The sequence below is a fragment of the Rhinoraja longicauda genome, chromosome 19 (genome assembly GCF_053455715.1).
Source record: "Rhinoraja longicauda isolate Sanriku21f chromosome 19, sRhiLon1.1, whole genome shotgun sequence".
NCBI classification, from domain to species: Eukaryota; Metazoa; Chordata; class Chondrichthyes; order Rajiformes; family Arhynchobatidae; genus Rhinoraja; species Rhinoraja longicauda.
In genome coordinates this window covers 17,872,487-17,888,784 of record NC_135971.1, presented here as the reverse complement: position 1 = coordinate 17,888,784, position 16,298 = coordinate 17,872,487, and the positions used below count along the sequence as shown (strand labels likewise).

The window sequence follows — 16,298 nt, the reverse complement described above, 5'->3', positions numbered from 1 at the left end:
CAGGCTGGCAGACGGCATCCTGATTTAGCAGTAAATAACTCACTTAGACCAGAGATTTCAGGAGTAAATGTTCAGTGTACCAAAGTACAACTAGTATATGATTGTCAGTTTGTGCTAGAATTCTGTCCATCCAGCAGTTCAGCAACCGTGGACCCGGCCACTCTACGGAGCCTGGGACTGCTACGTCGGCTGGTACCGGCGGCCGACAAAGCTGCCAAGTCTCCTCCCAGCCCGAGCCGCTGTCGGAGGAGAAGGAGGCGGTGCGACAGGAGGCAGAAGTGCGGCACTCGGGGAGGGCTAACAGCGAAGCTAAAGGTGAACCCCTGCAGAACGCCGCTTGCATCTATTCTGCTCGCTCACGTCCGCCCCTTGGAGAATAAACTGGACTATCTGAAGCTGGGTTTAATAACCAAACGGGAGATGAGAGACTGCTGCGCCCTGATCTTGACAGAGACGTGGTTAAACTCCTCCGTTCCCGACGTCGCTATCAGCGTGGAGGGCGAACAACATTCCGGTCGGACAGGAGCTGCGCTCTCAGTGGTAAATCCCGGGGCGGTGGTGTGTGCATTTACACTAATAACAGCTGGTGTAATAATGCCACAGTGGTCTCAAGTCATTGCTCTCCAGACATTGAGTTTTTGACAATAAAATGTAGACCCTTCTATCTGCCCAGGGAATTTACTATCATGACCATCACAGCCGTGTACATCCCCCCCAGTGCAAACACTAAGGATGCCCTGAATGTCCTTTATCACTCCATCAGTGACCTGCAAATTACACATCCCAACAGTGTTTTCATTGTTGCTGGGGACTTTAACCAGCCCAACATGAAGACAGTTCTCCCACATTACCACCAGCATGTGGACTTTGCAACCAGGGGAGTGAACACACTGGGCCTGGCCTATACAAACATCAAGAAGGCATTCAAGGCAGTCCCCCGCCCCCACCTTGGCTCCTCAGACCATCTCTCTGTGATGCTAATTCCTGCATACAGGCCCCTGCTCACCAGAGAAAACCCCACTGTGAAGCAGGTTAGGGTCTGGCCAGAGGGAGCTATGTCAGCATTACAGGACTGCTTTGAGTGCACTGACTGGGACATGTTCAAGAAGGCTGCGACTGACAATCAACACACCAGCCTGGAGGAGTACGCTGCGTGTGTGTCTGCGTACATGGACAAGTGCATAGAGGATGTCTGTGTCACCGAGATCATCACTATACGGGCCAACCAGAAGCCCTGGGTGATCAGCGAGGCACGTGCCATGCTGAGAGCACGAAATGCGGCATTCAGATCAGCAAGAGCCAGCCTGAACCGAGTCATCAGGCGAGCAAAGCGTGCCCATGGTCAGGAAATCCAGAGTTTCTTTCATGACCCCATGAACACCAGGCCCATGTGGCAGGGAATCCAAACCATCACAGGCTATAAGACTGCTCCACCGCCCTGTGAAGACAGCACAAACTTTCTCAATGAACTCAATAAATATTTTGGACGGTTCGAGGCGCTCAACAACACACCTGCGAGGAAAGCTATTCCTCACCATGATGACAAGGCACTCAGTCTCAACACAGCAGATGTCCGGAGGACCCTAAGAAGAGTCAGCGCACGGAAGGCGGCAGGCCCTGATAACATACCAGGCCGGGTGCTCAGGGAATGTGCTGATCAGCTGGCACATGTCCTCACTCACATCTTCAACACCTCGCTGAACCACGCTATTGTCCCATCGTGCTTCAAGACTGCTACCATCATACCAGTGCCAAACAAAATCCACAATCACTTGTCTCAACGATTACCGCCCTGTAGCACTCACTCCCATAATGATGAAGTGCTTCGAGAGGCTGGTCAAGGACCATATCATCTCCAGACTAACCCCTCCCCACACACACACTTGACCCGTTGCAGTTTGCTTACCGGCCAAACCGCTCCACAGAGGACTCCATATCCTCTGCACTCCACCTGAGCCTGGCACATCTGGAGGACAAGAACACATATGTGCGAATGCTGTTCTTGGACATCAGTTCAGCATTCAATACGATCACCCCTCAGCATTTGGTAAGAAAATTGGGTCCACTGGGCCTTAGCAACTGGCGGACTGGTGCAACACAAGTAATCTGGTCCTGAATGTCGCAAAACCAAAGGAGATCATCGTTGACTTCAGGAGAAAACGTTGCAGGCACACACCACTCCACATCAGTGACACTGCGGTGGTGGTAGTCAGTAGCATTAAGTTCCTGGGGGTGCAGATCACAGACAGTCTGACCTGGTCCCTAAACACTGCAGCTCTCGTCAAGAGAGCCTAGCAGCGTTTGCACTTTCTGCGCCTGATGACAAGAGCACACCTCCCCCATCACACCCTCACCACTTTCTACAGGGGCACCATAGAAGTCCGTGCAGAGAGTGGTGAGGACGGCTGAGAAAATCATCGGGACTTGACTTCCTTCCATCCAGGACATTGCACACAAACGCTGCTTGTCCAAGGGCAACAAAATTATTAAAGACCCCACCCATCTCCATCACGGACTGTTCACCCTGCTGCCCTCTGGTCAAAGGTACTGCAGCATCCGGAGCAGAACAGTCAGGTTCTGCAATAGCTTCTTCCCCCCCCGAGCCATCAGACTCTTGAATTCACAATGGTCCCCCGCCATTATTTTATATGCGAGTCACTTATTTATTTATTTTTCTTTAATACATTTTTATTATTTTGTGTTACATTGAAGCCAGTTGCAACGGAATTTCTTTCAAATATGCACTCGTCTGTATTGTTTTGAATGAAAGTAAAGTTTTATTCATTCATTCATTCATTCATCACAGATCCTCATTACACGATAATCAGAAACAAAGATAAGGTCTGAACAAGAGCTAGTTTAAAAGCATTAAGTTCTCCAAGCAAGCTTTAGTAAGTTTTAGAGATATAGGTTTCAAAGGGATTTTTTTTTTGTCACGTGTGCCAATTAAGGTACAGTGATATGCGAATTACCATAAAGCTATACGAATATAAAAGCAACAAGACACAGAATTACAAAAAAGTATTTCTGTTCCGTTGGCGGACGCAGTTAACTCGTTGAAATGAACGGATCGACAGCTGTGATTCCACTTGCTGTTTATTTCTCTCTTCCCACATTTACATTCCCCCTGGTTTTATTTCCGTGCTCACTGGGGTTTTACGACGCGGAATTTGGGGAAAATGGAAGCCGTTCAGCGCCGACCTGTTGTCCACCGGGTTTCTGCCCCACAGCCCCTGAGCCCCGCTCCTCACGCCGGTCCCGGGGCCCGACCCTTTTACACACCCGGAGCGGAACCGGAGCAGATCCTCAGCCAGTTTCCAACCCAATAAACCCCGAAGAAAGGGTAAAGTTTCTCCGTGAATTTATTCCCAGTGAAGGTGTGGAGATGGGACTTGGTGTCCGCGTCGTAAAATGAAACTGTCCCGGACTCGTAACTGAGATAAACTCCCACCCTCCCGGGGATGGGACGGGCGGGGAGACGGGATGGAGGGGAGGTGAATGCATCAAACCCGCCACCCACCCGCCTGATGCCCCAGACGCCAGTCTCCAGGGTCAGTGTGGCCTGTCTCTTCCTCTCCACAGACTCTGCGGCGACTCCCAGACCCCAGCACAGACTCCCCGCCACCTCCACCTCCCAGTAATGTCTCCCCGATGTGAATCCCTCCGATCCCAGCACACACTCCCTGCCTGTAAACCTCTTCCCAGTGTCAGGGAGACTCCTCCTGGCCTGGGTCAGTCTCACCCTCTTCCGATCCTCAGACACCTCGAGCTGCGGATGCGCTGTTTCCACATCCAGGGTGACGGAGACTGGGGAGAGAAGCAGAGAATCAGAGAGTCCCCGGGGGTCGGGGGGAGACTCGGGCAGCGCGGCCCCGGGACCAGGGGAGAGGCCGCTCGGCCTCAGGCACAGGCGGGCGGACAACTGAAACCCTGCCCGGGGTTTCACCCCGACCACATCGGGTGGACAACAGACATCTCTCCCGGAGATTTTATCCGGGGATGGAGAGGAGAATTTCGTGAGGTGGGGGAGGGTGGACGGGGAGGACGAGTGTGGAGAGTGAGGAGGATTGCGAGATTGCGGTGGGGATGGAGGAATGAAGCGGGTTATTCAGATATGGAGGCAGATCGGAGCAGGTTGATATTGAGGTTAGCGGTAATTTGAGGATGTTGAAGAGGAGTTGGAGGTGTGTGGTGGGGTCGTCATGATCACAGTGAATTGGAGTGGGTGCAAAAGTGTTTACAAAAACTTCATCAGGTCTGAAGGGCTGGGTTATCAGGTGAAGTTGGACCATCATCAGGTCGTAATGTCATCAGTGAAAGTATTAGAATTTGGCCATTCGGCCCTTCAATTCTACTCCACCATTTAATCATGGCTGATCTATCTCTCCCTCCTAACCCCATTCTCCTGTCTTCTCCCCATAACCTCTGACATCCATACTAATCAAGAATCCAGCTATCTCTGCCTTAAAAATATCCACCGACTTGGCCTCCACAGCCTTCTGTGGCAATGAATTCCACAAATTCACCACCCTCTGATTAAAAGCATTTCCCTCATCTCCTTCCTAACGGAACATCCTTTAATTCTGAGGCTCTGACCTTTCGTCCCTTTCTGCCCAAACCACCCCATCCCCGGGCACATTCCCCTGCAACCGCAGGAGATGCAACACCTGTCCCTTTACCTCCCCCCTCAACTCCATCCAATTTATCCCAAAGAGGAGGAAAGATTCCAAGGGGAGTAAGAGACACCCGTGGCTGACAAGGGAAGTCAAGGACAGCATAAAAATAAAAGAGCAGAAGTATAACAAAGCAAAGAAGAGTGGGAATCCAGAGGATTGGGACTCTTTTAAAGAGCAACAGAAGATGACTAAGAAGGCAATACGTGGAGCAAATGAGGTACAAGGGTAAACTAGCTAATAATATAAAGGAGGATAGTAAAAGCTTTTTTAGGTATGTAAAGAGGAAAAAAATAGTCAAGGCAAATGTGGGTCCCTTGAAGACAGAAGAGGGAGAATTTATTATGGGAAACAAGGAAATGGCAGACGAGTTGAACCGGTACTTTGGATCAGTCTTCACTAAGGAGGGTACAAGCAATCTCCCAGATGTTCTAGTGGGCAGAGATCCTAGGGCAGTGGTGTCCAAACTTTTTTCAAAGCGGGCCAGATTTGATAATGTGAAAATACCCAAGGGCCAAAGACCCCCCGCCCCCGAACCTTTAACTAATGCGCCCCCCCGCCGAACCTTTAACTAATACGCCCTCCCCCCCCCGAACCTTTAACTAATGCGCTCCCCCCCCCCGAACCTTTAACTAATACGCCCCCCCCCGGACCTTTAACTAATGCGCTCCCCCCCACCGGACCTTTAACTAATACACTCCCCCCCCCCCCCCGCCACCGGACCTTTAACTAATGCGCTCCCCCCCCCCACCGGACCTTTAACTAATACGCTCCCCCCCCCACCGGACCTTTAACTAATACGCTCCCCCCCCCGGACCTTTAACTAATGCGCTCCCCCCCCCGACCTTTAACTAATGCGCTCCCCCCCCCCCCCCGGACCTTTAACTAATGCGATCAGTTAGTCTGACATCAGTGGTGGGGAAGATGCTGGAGTCAATTATAAAAGACGAAATTGCGGAGCATTTGGATAATAGTAACAGGATTGTTCCGAGTCATCATGCGTTTACAAAGGGGAAATCATGCTTGACTAATCTTCTGGGATTCTTTGAGGATGTAACCAGGAAAATTGACAGGGGAGAGCCGGTGGATGTGGTGTACCTTGACTTTCAGAAAGCCTTTGACAAGGTTCCACATAGGAGATTAGTGGACAAAATTAGAGCACATGGTATTGGAGGTAGGGTACTGACATGGATAGAAAATTGGTTGACAGACAGAAAGCAAAGAGTGGGGATAAATGCGTCCCTTTCAGAATGGCAGGCAGTAACTAGTGGAGTACCGCAAGGCTCGGTGCTGGGACCGCAGCTATTTACAATATACATTAATGACTTGGATGAAAGGATTAAAAGTACCATTAGCAAATTTGCAGATGATACAAAGCTGGGTGGTAGTGTGAACTGTGAGGAAGATGCTATGAGGTTGCAGGGTGACTTGGACAGGTTGTGTGAGTGGGCGGATGCATGGCAGATGCAGTTTAATGTGTATAAGTGTGAGGTTATCCACTTTGGTTGTAAGAATAGGAAGGCAGAGTATTATCTGAATGGTGTCAAGTTAGGAACATAGGACGTACAACGAGATCTGGGTGTCCTAGTGCATCAGTCACTGAAAGGAAGCATGCAGGTACAGCAGGCAGTGAAGAAAGCCAATGGAATGTTGGCCTTCATAACAAGAGGAGTTGAGTATAGGAGCAAAGAGGTCCTTCTGCAGTTGTACAGGGCCCTAGTGAGACCGCACCTGGAATACTGTGTGCAGCTATGGTCTCCAAATTTGAGGAAGGATATTCTTGCTATTGAGGGCGTGCAGCCTAGGTTTACTAGGTTAATTCCCGGAATGGCTGGACTTTCAAATGTTGAAAGACTGGAGCGACTAGGCTTGTATACATTGGAATTTAGAAGGATGAGAGGAGATCTTATCGAAACGTATAAGATTATTAAGGGGTTGGACACGTTAGAGGCAGGAAACATGTTCCCAATGTTGGGGGAGTCCAGAACACAGTTTAAGAATAAGCCATTTAGAACTGAGATGATGAAAAACTTTTTCAGTCAGAGAGTTGTGAATCTGTGGAATTCTCTGCCTCAGAAGGCAGTGGAGGCCAATTCTCTGAATGCATTCAAGAGAGAGCTGGATAGAGCTCTTAAGGATAGCGGAGTCAGGGGGTATGGGGAGAAGGCAGGAACGGGGTACTGATTGAGAATGATCAGCCATGATCACATTGAATGGCGGTGCTGGCTCGAAGGGCCGAATGGCCTCCTCCTGCACCTATTGTCTATTGTCTTTAGATAGTTCCTCTGTCCCTCTCTTCCCCTCCCCCTTCCCAGTTCCCCTCTGTCTTCCTGTCTCCACCTACATCCTTCCTTTGTCCCACCCGAAACATCACCCTTTCCTTCTCTCCTGAGATGCTGCCTGACCTGCTGAGTTACTCCAGCATTTTTGTAAATAAATATCTAGTCCTAGACTCGCTCACTAATGGAAACGTCCTCTCCACGTCCATTCTATCCAAACCTTTCACTATTCTGTATTTTTCAATGAGATCCCCCCCTCATTCCTCTGAGCAACAGCGAGTACAGGCCCAATGCCGACAAACGCTCATCATAGGTTAATGTACTCATTCCTGGAACAGACTATTTAGACTGGGACATTTTTTCTTGGGAGCCTGTCAGAGAGACATTATATATGTGTATAAGATGCACAGACAAGGTGATTAGCCGTAATACTTTACCCAAGGTCGGGGAGTCTAAACCTCGAACGCATCAGTTTAAGGTGAGAGTGGAAACAATAAAAAGGACCTGAGGAGCAGGTTTTTCAGTCAGTGGGTAGTGTAGATGTGGAACGATCTGACAGAGGAAGTGGGCGAGGCAGGTACAATTACAACAGTTCACAGAGAATTGGGTAGATACGTGGATAAGAAAGACTTGGAAGGATATGAGCCAGACTCAGGAAAATGGGGCTAGCTTGGTTGGGCAACGTGGTTGGCATGGTCGAGTCCAGTCAAAGGGCCTGTTGCTGTGCTACAAAGCTCTCTGACTCGGTGATGCTTCCCAGCAGATAAGCTTGGTGGTAGATCAAATCTTCAATTTCCCTTCAGTTCAAAATAACATTAATCTTTGCATCTTTGTATAACTTAAAGATAGTCCAATCAAAGGTAGACACAAAATGCTGGAGTAACTCAGTGGGACAGGGAGCAGCTCTGGAGAGAAGGAATGGGTGACGTTTCAGGTCAAGACCCTTCTTCAGACTGAAGAAGGGTCCAGACCCGAAACATCACCCATTCCTTCTCGACTGAGATGCTGCCTGTCCCGCTGAGTCACTCCAGCATTTTGTGTCTACTTTCGATTTAAACCTGCAACTGCAGTTCTTTCGTACACATCTTACTTCAAGATGTCAGAAACAAGAACAATGGAAAAGTTATAAGCTTTACCTTGCTTGAAGTCATCAGATGTTTCTTTAAATGTTGTGTTGAATGAAACAGGGCAATGAAACTTTTCAATCGGCAAGGCCTCCTCTACCACCGACGGTGGTTTGGCTTCATCATGAACCCTGCGAATATTTAACAGCCGGTTATCAACTGAGCATCAGAAATGTTTTGAGCTGTTCCACCAAAACTTACAATGTTTCCGTCAAGAGCATGTCCTACCTTCGCTTGCGACCAGCTTCCCCCTGAAAGAAATAAAACACAAATCTCAATTGATTTATTCACAAAATGCTGGAGTAACTCAGCAGGTCAGGCAGCATCTCGGGAGAGAAGGAATGGGTGACGTTTCGGGTTGACAAATCTCAATTGACTGAGATGGACCGTCCTCATCCCGACAGCGGGAATTTGTCCACATTTCTACAACCCTCTGATAATTCCCATTTCCCAACTCTTATCGCCGCTGCCATGCAGATAGAAAGTGGACATTACCGTCGAGACGTAGAACGATGGGGAAAAGCACAAGGAATGTTCATGATAATGATGCCATGACTGAGAGGATGGAGCGCAATGCAAAGGCAGGGCAGGTCGTGGGATTTTATCTGAAGAATGATGAGATAGAGTTTAAGTTTATCGGTGGATTTAAATGGGTGAGGATGAAATAATATCTCTAATCGATGGGAGAGCAAAAATCAAAGCTGAAATGTAACGTGGTCTTCAACAAATACCGAAAGGAATGCAGTCATGAGAACATGGACCTCACTAGCATTGGAGGGAATGAAGACAACAGCAGAGATACATTTAAGGGCAAGCGGGATAAACACGCGAGCGCTCCTCGAATTCGGGGTATTGTTACCGGGTGTGGTGAGTAGATGGGAGGGATGTTGAGTGGAGCAGAAATCCTGACTGGATAGGATGTGCCGAATGGCCTGGTCTATGATGTAGAATGGGATGTCATTCTATGGTGAACAAAGGTGGGTAAAACAAACAGAGCAAATTCCCCCAAGGTGACCGCCCACTGCTGATGGGAACCGGATATAGATGTTCAATCTGCTGTGTGCGCCACATTCTAGATTTCAATGTTAATCCCCACAATGTGGTCATGGCTGATCTAGCCCAGGAACAAACTCCTCCGCCTTGTCCCATTCCCTTTCATTTCAGTTCCCCGAATTTTCAAAAATGTATCTTCCTCTGGTATAAATACGTCTAACAGGTTAAACCTCTCAGAGTCTCTTGGTTGGAGAACCCCAGAGATTTACTGTCCTCTGCTCATTCGTGGCCCTTGGGATCAGTTATAGGATCACCCGTCGGAGTTCTCAACTCCACAGAATACAAACACCTCTCTACATTCAGGCCAGGCAGTCCTGAGATCCCATAGATTATGTGGGAGGCCAATTAGTTTGGGAACAACAACACTGGAACAGATGAAACATTTACCCAGTTCTGAATTACTGGTAAATGCAGCATTTATTTCTGAAATATCCCCCTCCATTTTGTGACTGTACTTTCACTTCGCCAGACTGTAGTGTAACTCCTCGCCTTTAGAAACACCACAATGTTTGTCTAAATGCTTCTGAAATGTTGTGAGGGTAATCTGATAACCCATCAATCCTCTACCCCTAATGCAATTCCCAGCTGCCTATTCCTTTTCAAGTGCCCATTAATTCCCATTTATCCGTCCACCACCCCCTAGTGGGGTGCCGCAAGGCTCATTGCTGGGACCGCAGTTATTTACAATATATATTAACGATTTAGACGAGGGAATTAAATGTAACATCTCCAAGTTTGCGGATGCCACAAAGCTGGGCGGCAGTGTGAGCTGCGAGGAGGATGCTGTGAGACTGCAGGGTGAGTTGGACAGGTTGGGTGAGTGGGCAGATGCAGTAAAATGTGAATAAATGTGACGTTATCCACTTTGGTGGCAAGAACAAGAAGGCAGATTATTATCTGAATGGCGTCAGATTAGGAAAAGTGGAGGTGCAATGAGACCTGGGTGTCCTTGTACACCAGTCAATGAAAGTAAACATGCACGTACTCCAGGCAGTGAAGAAAACTAATGGCATGTTGGCCTTCATTGTGAGAGGATTGGAGTTTAGGAGCAAGGAGGTCCCACTGCAGTTGTGCAGGGTCCTGTTGAGACCACACCTGGAAAATTGTGTGCTGTTTTGATCTCCTAATTTAAGGAAGGACATTCTTGCTATTGTGGGAGTGCAGTGTAGGTTCATCAGGTTAATTACCGGGATGGCAGGACTGACAAATGATGAAAGAATGTATCACAAATGCTGGAGTAACTCAGCAGGTCAGGTAGCATCTAGGAGAGAGGGAATGGGTGACGTTTTGGGTCGAGACCCTCCTCAGACTGATTCTGAATGGGTCGACTGGGCTCGTATTCACTGGAATTTAGAAAGATGAGATAGGATCTTATAGAAACATGTAAAATTCTTTAGGGATTGGAGAGGCTAGATGCAGGAAAAATGTTCCCGATGTTGGGGGAGTCCAGAACCAGGGGTTATAGTTAAAGAATAAAGGGTAGGCCATGATCATATTGAATGACGGTGCTGGCTCGAAGGGCCGAATGGCCTGCTCCTGCACCTATTTTCCATGCAGCACCCGAGGTCAGGATCGAACCCGGTCACCAGAACTGGGAGACAGCAGCACTACTTGTGTCACTGCGCTGCCCTGTTATTACACGCGTCACAGGGATCAAACCTGCACAAGATCAGGAAATCGAAACTTAAAAGCCTTACCAGAACTCCAGAAATCTTCTCTTTCTGTTGCTGCTCCATTTGCTGGATCCCTGATTTATCTTTTGTGAGAGACTGGATGGAAGCTTTAACCTGACCCTGCGATTGTTTTTGAAAATCGGAGAATAAAAGTGTTAGACTATAAAGACGGAATTAAACAATGATGCGATCAAAATCGGTTTGCTTTTACCTTGTAGTTTTCAACAGCTTCATCTATCAGAATGAAGCGGTGATCTCTGTGTTCCCGCCCACCTGCACAAACCACACAGATCAGCTTCTTGTCAGTTTCACAAAACAGCTTCAGTTCTTCCTGATGTTCCTCGCAGTGAAGTTTACTTTCCTTCTCTGTCCGATTCAGGCTCAGTGTTCGAGCTTTCTCAGCCAGTCTCGCCAAGGCCCGACTCACCCTGAGGGTGCGGTCTGTAAACACCTCTCTACATTCCGGGCAGCAGTTTCTCCCCTTCATGTCCCAACTCCGTGTGATACAGGAGCGGCAGAAGTTGTGCCCACACTCCAGTGACACCGGATCGATGAAGAAATCCAGGCAGATGGGACAAACTGCCTCCTCGGTTAAAGTCTCGAACCTGTCTTTCGAAGCCATTTTTTAACTCTGCCTCTTCCTGGTTCAAAACGCATGTCCACTGCGTACGCCGCCGTCTAGAGGAATGAATGTAAATCTGACGCAAATGTTCAACGTGAAGATGCAGAAACAAGAAACTGCAGATGCAGGTTTACAAAAAAAAGTACAAAGTGCTGGAGTAAGTCAGTGGGTCAAGCAGCACATCTGGAGAACATGGACAGCTTATGTTTCGGGTCGGGACCCTTCTTCAGACTGATTGTAGGGGGTGGGAGATGGAATAACGAAGGAAGGGAGCAGGACAAAGCCTGGCTGGCTATAGGTTGACACAGCTGAGGGGGGAGAGGGAGTTGATAGTCAGACGGTTGGACAAAGGCCAGAGATGAAAAGACAGAAGGTGTGTGACAAAATGATTGAGGACTTGCGAATTGTGTCCTGATCTTCAAACAGTCTTCTCCTCAGACGGCGAAAGGTTGTGCAGGTGCACTGAAGGCGCTGGTAAGTTTCACCATCAATGTCTGCCTTCCTCTGGGAAGAGGAGCGCCGGCCAGAGTACCCGAGGGTCACCATCGTTACGACCATTTTAAAGGAAGGAGACAAATCCACCCGCGGAAACTATGGAGGGTTCCCCCGCTCTCTACCACAGGGAGGGGTCAGTTACACATTAAACTGTACTGAATATAGACGGAAGCGGAGAGTCGCGCTTGGGACAGTGCAAGGCAGGATAAAATGCTGGAAACAACTGCAGAGTGGATTCACGAAGATGGTGCCAGGATTTGAGGGTCAGAGCGAAAGGGAGAGGTTGGGCAGGGAAGGATTTATTAATTGGAGCGCAGGAGGTTGAAGTGCATAAGATCAAGAGGTGAATAGACAGGGTGAATGCACAGTCTGTTACCCGGAGCAGTGAAATCGAGAACTAGAGGACATAGGTTTGTGGTGAGCGGTGCAAGATTTAATGGGAACCTGAGGAACATTTTCACACAGAAGGTCGTGGGTGTCTGGAACAAGCTGCCAGAGGGGGTAAGTGAGGCTGGACAACAACGTGCGGCGGGTTTAGGACCCGGGGGGGGGGGGGCGGAGCTGTGGAGCCGCCGCCGCGACTGCTGCTGCTGAACCTGCGGCCAATGAAAGGGGCGGGGCACGGCTGGGGGGAGGCGGAGCTCAGCCCCGTCAATCACAAAGTGGATGTCATTTGCAATCAGCTGCGGGTAAATTTCATTCTCTTAAACTCAACACATCAGTGTTTCTCATCGTGAATTGTTCATTACATTAGGCTGCACAATAACATTACTTCTACAGCAAACACTGTTATTTTATTTAACAGTCTCATGTGCAAACTTAAATTCAACTCAATGATTCAATTATACTCTATTGTCACATGTTATGTGACCTCCCCCACTCATACGCCGCTTCATCTGGGGGTCGAGGATGGACCGGGTGCGACGGGCCATAATGCACAAGTTGGCAGACAATGGGGGTAAAAGCTTGCCCAACGTCGCATTCACCCTGATGGACGCCTTCGTGTGTGGCTGCATCAGGCGGAGCGTAGAGCCAAGGCATGTGGGCACCAAGTATCACTGCCTGCTGACGTTCTACCTGTCCCCAGTGTTGCGAAGGATGGGCCTGGCGCAGATGCCACGCACTGTGACAGTCAGCTGGACCATTGCCGCAACATGTGATTCGTGGTAAGGTTCTTCCAGACCAACATGTTTGACCACAAGTCCATCGGACAGTGGTCAGCACGGAACGTCCTGCAGGCACTGCAGGGAAATGACTCCATGGATCCTGTGGCGTGGTTCCGAGAGCAGACTGCCCAGCTTGTCTGGCAAAATGTCTCATCACCAGAACTCACCAACAGCACCAAGATCTGGCTTGGCTGGCGGTGAGGGGAGCCCTCCCACTCAGATCCTTCTTGCACCGTCAGAACCTCACTACCGGCGCACACTGCCCTCGGGACGGCTGCTACGGAGAGGAGACGGTCGCACACCTCTTCACAGAGTGTGGATTTTCCAAGAGAGTCTGGAGAGGTTTGCAGGGGTCCCTGTCACGATTTATTCCGAGCAGCTCCATCACAGAGGACTCTGTGATCTACGGACTGTTCCCAGGGACGCATTCAGAGACTGACATCGAGTGCTGTTGGAAGGTCATTAACTGGGTTAAAGACGCTCTTTGGTCTGCCCGAGCTTTGTTGACCTCCCAGCGGAGCGAGCTGTCCGTCTGGTAATGTTGCCGACTGGCCCACTGCAGACTGCAGGAGTACGTGCTGAGGGACGCATTGAAGCTTGGTGCAGCCAACACCAAGGCTCTGTGGGGGAGGGCCACAGACTAGGGTCCTTCTGCTGCTGGACACGGGGGAGGGGAGGGGGGGCATGGTGTGGTGGAGACGCCCCTCCAAATAAGGGAAGGGATTCCACGCCATTGAGCCACATGAGTGGCAAGGGTAGGGGGTAATTTTGTGTAAGTGGTGTATTGAATATCTGCATTGAATGTGTGTATAGCCTCTGAGAATGTCGGATGGAGTTTTGGAAGGAACATCTTTTGTATATACTTATTTCTTGAATAAAATATTTTTTGATAATAAAAAAATAAATAAAAGGGAAGGGCGATTGTTTCACTCTTTATATTTTCGCAAAAGTGTTTCTGTTCCGTTGACGGACGCAGTTAACTCGTTGAAATGAACGGATCGACAGCTCTGATTTCACTTGCTGTTTATTTCTGTCTTCCCACATTTACATTCCCCCTGGTTTTATTTCCGCGATCACTGGGGTTTTTTACCACGTGGAATTTGGGGATTAAACGGGAGCCGTTCAGCGCCGACCTGTTGTCCACCGGGTTTCTGCCCCACAGCCCGAGCCCCGTTCCTGACGACGGTCCCGGGACCCGATCCTTTTACACACCCGGAGCGGAACCGGAGCAGATTCTGAGCCAGTTTCCATCCCAAAAGGTCCGAAGAAAGGATAACGTTTCTCCGTGAATTTATTCCCAGTGAAGGTGTGGAGATGGGACTTGGTGTCCGCGTCGTAAAATGAAACTGTCCCGGACTCTGAATGGACAGCAAATTGGCTCCATGGAAGGAAGCTGAGGGTGATGGTGGAAGGTTGCTTCTCAGACTGGAGGCCTGTGACCAGTGGTGTGCCTCAGGGTTCAGTGCTGGGCCCATTACTGTTTGTCATCGACATCAATGATTCATATGAGAACATACAGGGCACGATTAGCTAGTTAGCTGATGATACAAAAGTGGGTGGTTTTGAGATTGTGAAGATGGTTGTGAAAGATTGCGGCAGGATCTGGATCGATTGGTCAGGTGGGCGGAGGAATGGTTGATGGTATTTAAAACAGAGAAGTGTGAGGTATTGCATTTTGGAACGTCTAACAAGGGCAGGACATGCACACTGAATGGTAGGCTTCTGGAGAGTGTTGTAGAGCAGTGGGAACTGGGAGTGCAGGTGTATAGTTCCTTGAAGGTCAAGTCCCAGGTAGATAAGTTCAAGTAGGTTTTGGCACATTGGCCTTCATCAATCAGAGTATAGAAGTTGTGAGGTCATGTTGCAGTTGTATAAGACGTTGGTGAGACCGCATTTAGAATATTGTGTTCAGTTCTGGACACCATGTTATTGGAAAGAAATTGTCAAGCTTGAAAGGATTCAGAGAAGATTTACGAGGATGTTGCCAGGACTCGAGGGTGTGAGCAAAAGGGAGAGGTTAAGTCGGCTTGGTCTCTATTCCTTGAAGCACAGGAGGAAGAGGGGTGATCTTATAGATGTGTACAAAATCATGAGAGGAATAGATCGGGAAGATGCACAGTCTCTTGCCCAGAGTAGGAGAATCGATGACCAGAGGGCATAGGTTCAAGTTGAAGGGGGAAAGATTTAATAGGAATCTGAGGCATAACCTTTTCACACAAAAGGATGGCGGGTGTATGGACAAGCTGCCAGATGTGGTAGTTGAGGCTGGGACTATCCCAATATTTAAGAAACAGTTAGACAGGTACATGGATAGGACAGGTTTCGAGGGATATGGACCAAGCGCAGGCAGGTGAGACTAGTGTACCTGGGACAGGTTGGCCGGTGTGGACAAGTTGGGCCGAAGGGCCAGTTTCCACACTGTGTCACTCTATGACTCCGTGACTCGTAACTGAGACAAACTGCCACCCTCCCGGGGATGGGACGGGCGGGGAGACGGGATGGAGGGTAGGCGAGTGCATCAGACCCGTTACCCAGCCCCCGCTAGATACTCCAGACTCCAGTCTCCGGGGTCGGTGTGACCGGTCCCTTCCTCTCCACATACTCTGCGCGACTCCCAGACTCCAGCCCTCACTCCCCGCCACCTCCACCTCCCAGTAATGTCTCCCCGATGTGAATCCCTCTGATCCCAGCACACACGCACTGCCTGTAAACCTCTTCCCGGTGTCAGGGAGACTCCTCCAGGTCTCGGTCCATCTCACCCTCTTCCGATCCTGAGACACCTCGAGCCCCGGACCTGCTGTTCCCACATCCAGGGTGACGGAGACTGGGGGGAGAAGCAGAGAGTCAGAGAGTCCCCGGGGGTCGGGGGGAGACTCGGGCAGCGCGGCCCCGGGACCGGGGGAGATCATGTCTCCCGGAGTCTTTATCCGGCACGGGGAGGGGAATTTCGGGAGGTTTCGGGAGGGGGGAGGGAGAGGGCAGGGAGGACGAGTGAAGAGAGTGTATCTTATAACCCATCAATCCTCTTCCCCCAATACAATTCCCCGCCGCCTTTTCCTTCTCACGTGCCCTTTAATTCCCATTCATCCGTCCACCACCCACTTTCACAGGGATAATTTACAGTCGCCGATTGACCATAGAACCAGTGTGTATTGTGGACGTGGAAGGAATCGGACGCGGTTACCGGGAGAAGGCGTGAACCACATGGGCAGC

At 49.6% G+C, this 16,298-nt stretch overlaps 1 protein-coding gene across 1 annotated transcript in view; it reads right to left on the bottom strand.

The window, feature by feature from the left end:
• Positions 1-2,705: 2,705 nt before the first annotated feature.
• Positions 2,706-16,298, bottom strand: part of LOC144603172 (zinc-binding protein A33-like) — a 51,115-nt gene continuing 37,522 nt past the window's right edge. Inside the window, exon 6 of the mRNA XM_078416340.1 lies at positions 2,706-3,807. Coding sequence (XP_078272466.1) covers positions 3,275-3,807 — 533 coding nt within the window. The 3' untranslated portion in view covers positions 2,706-3,274. The remainder of the gene's footprint in view (positions 3,808-16,298) is intronic.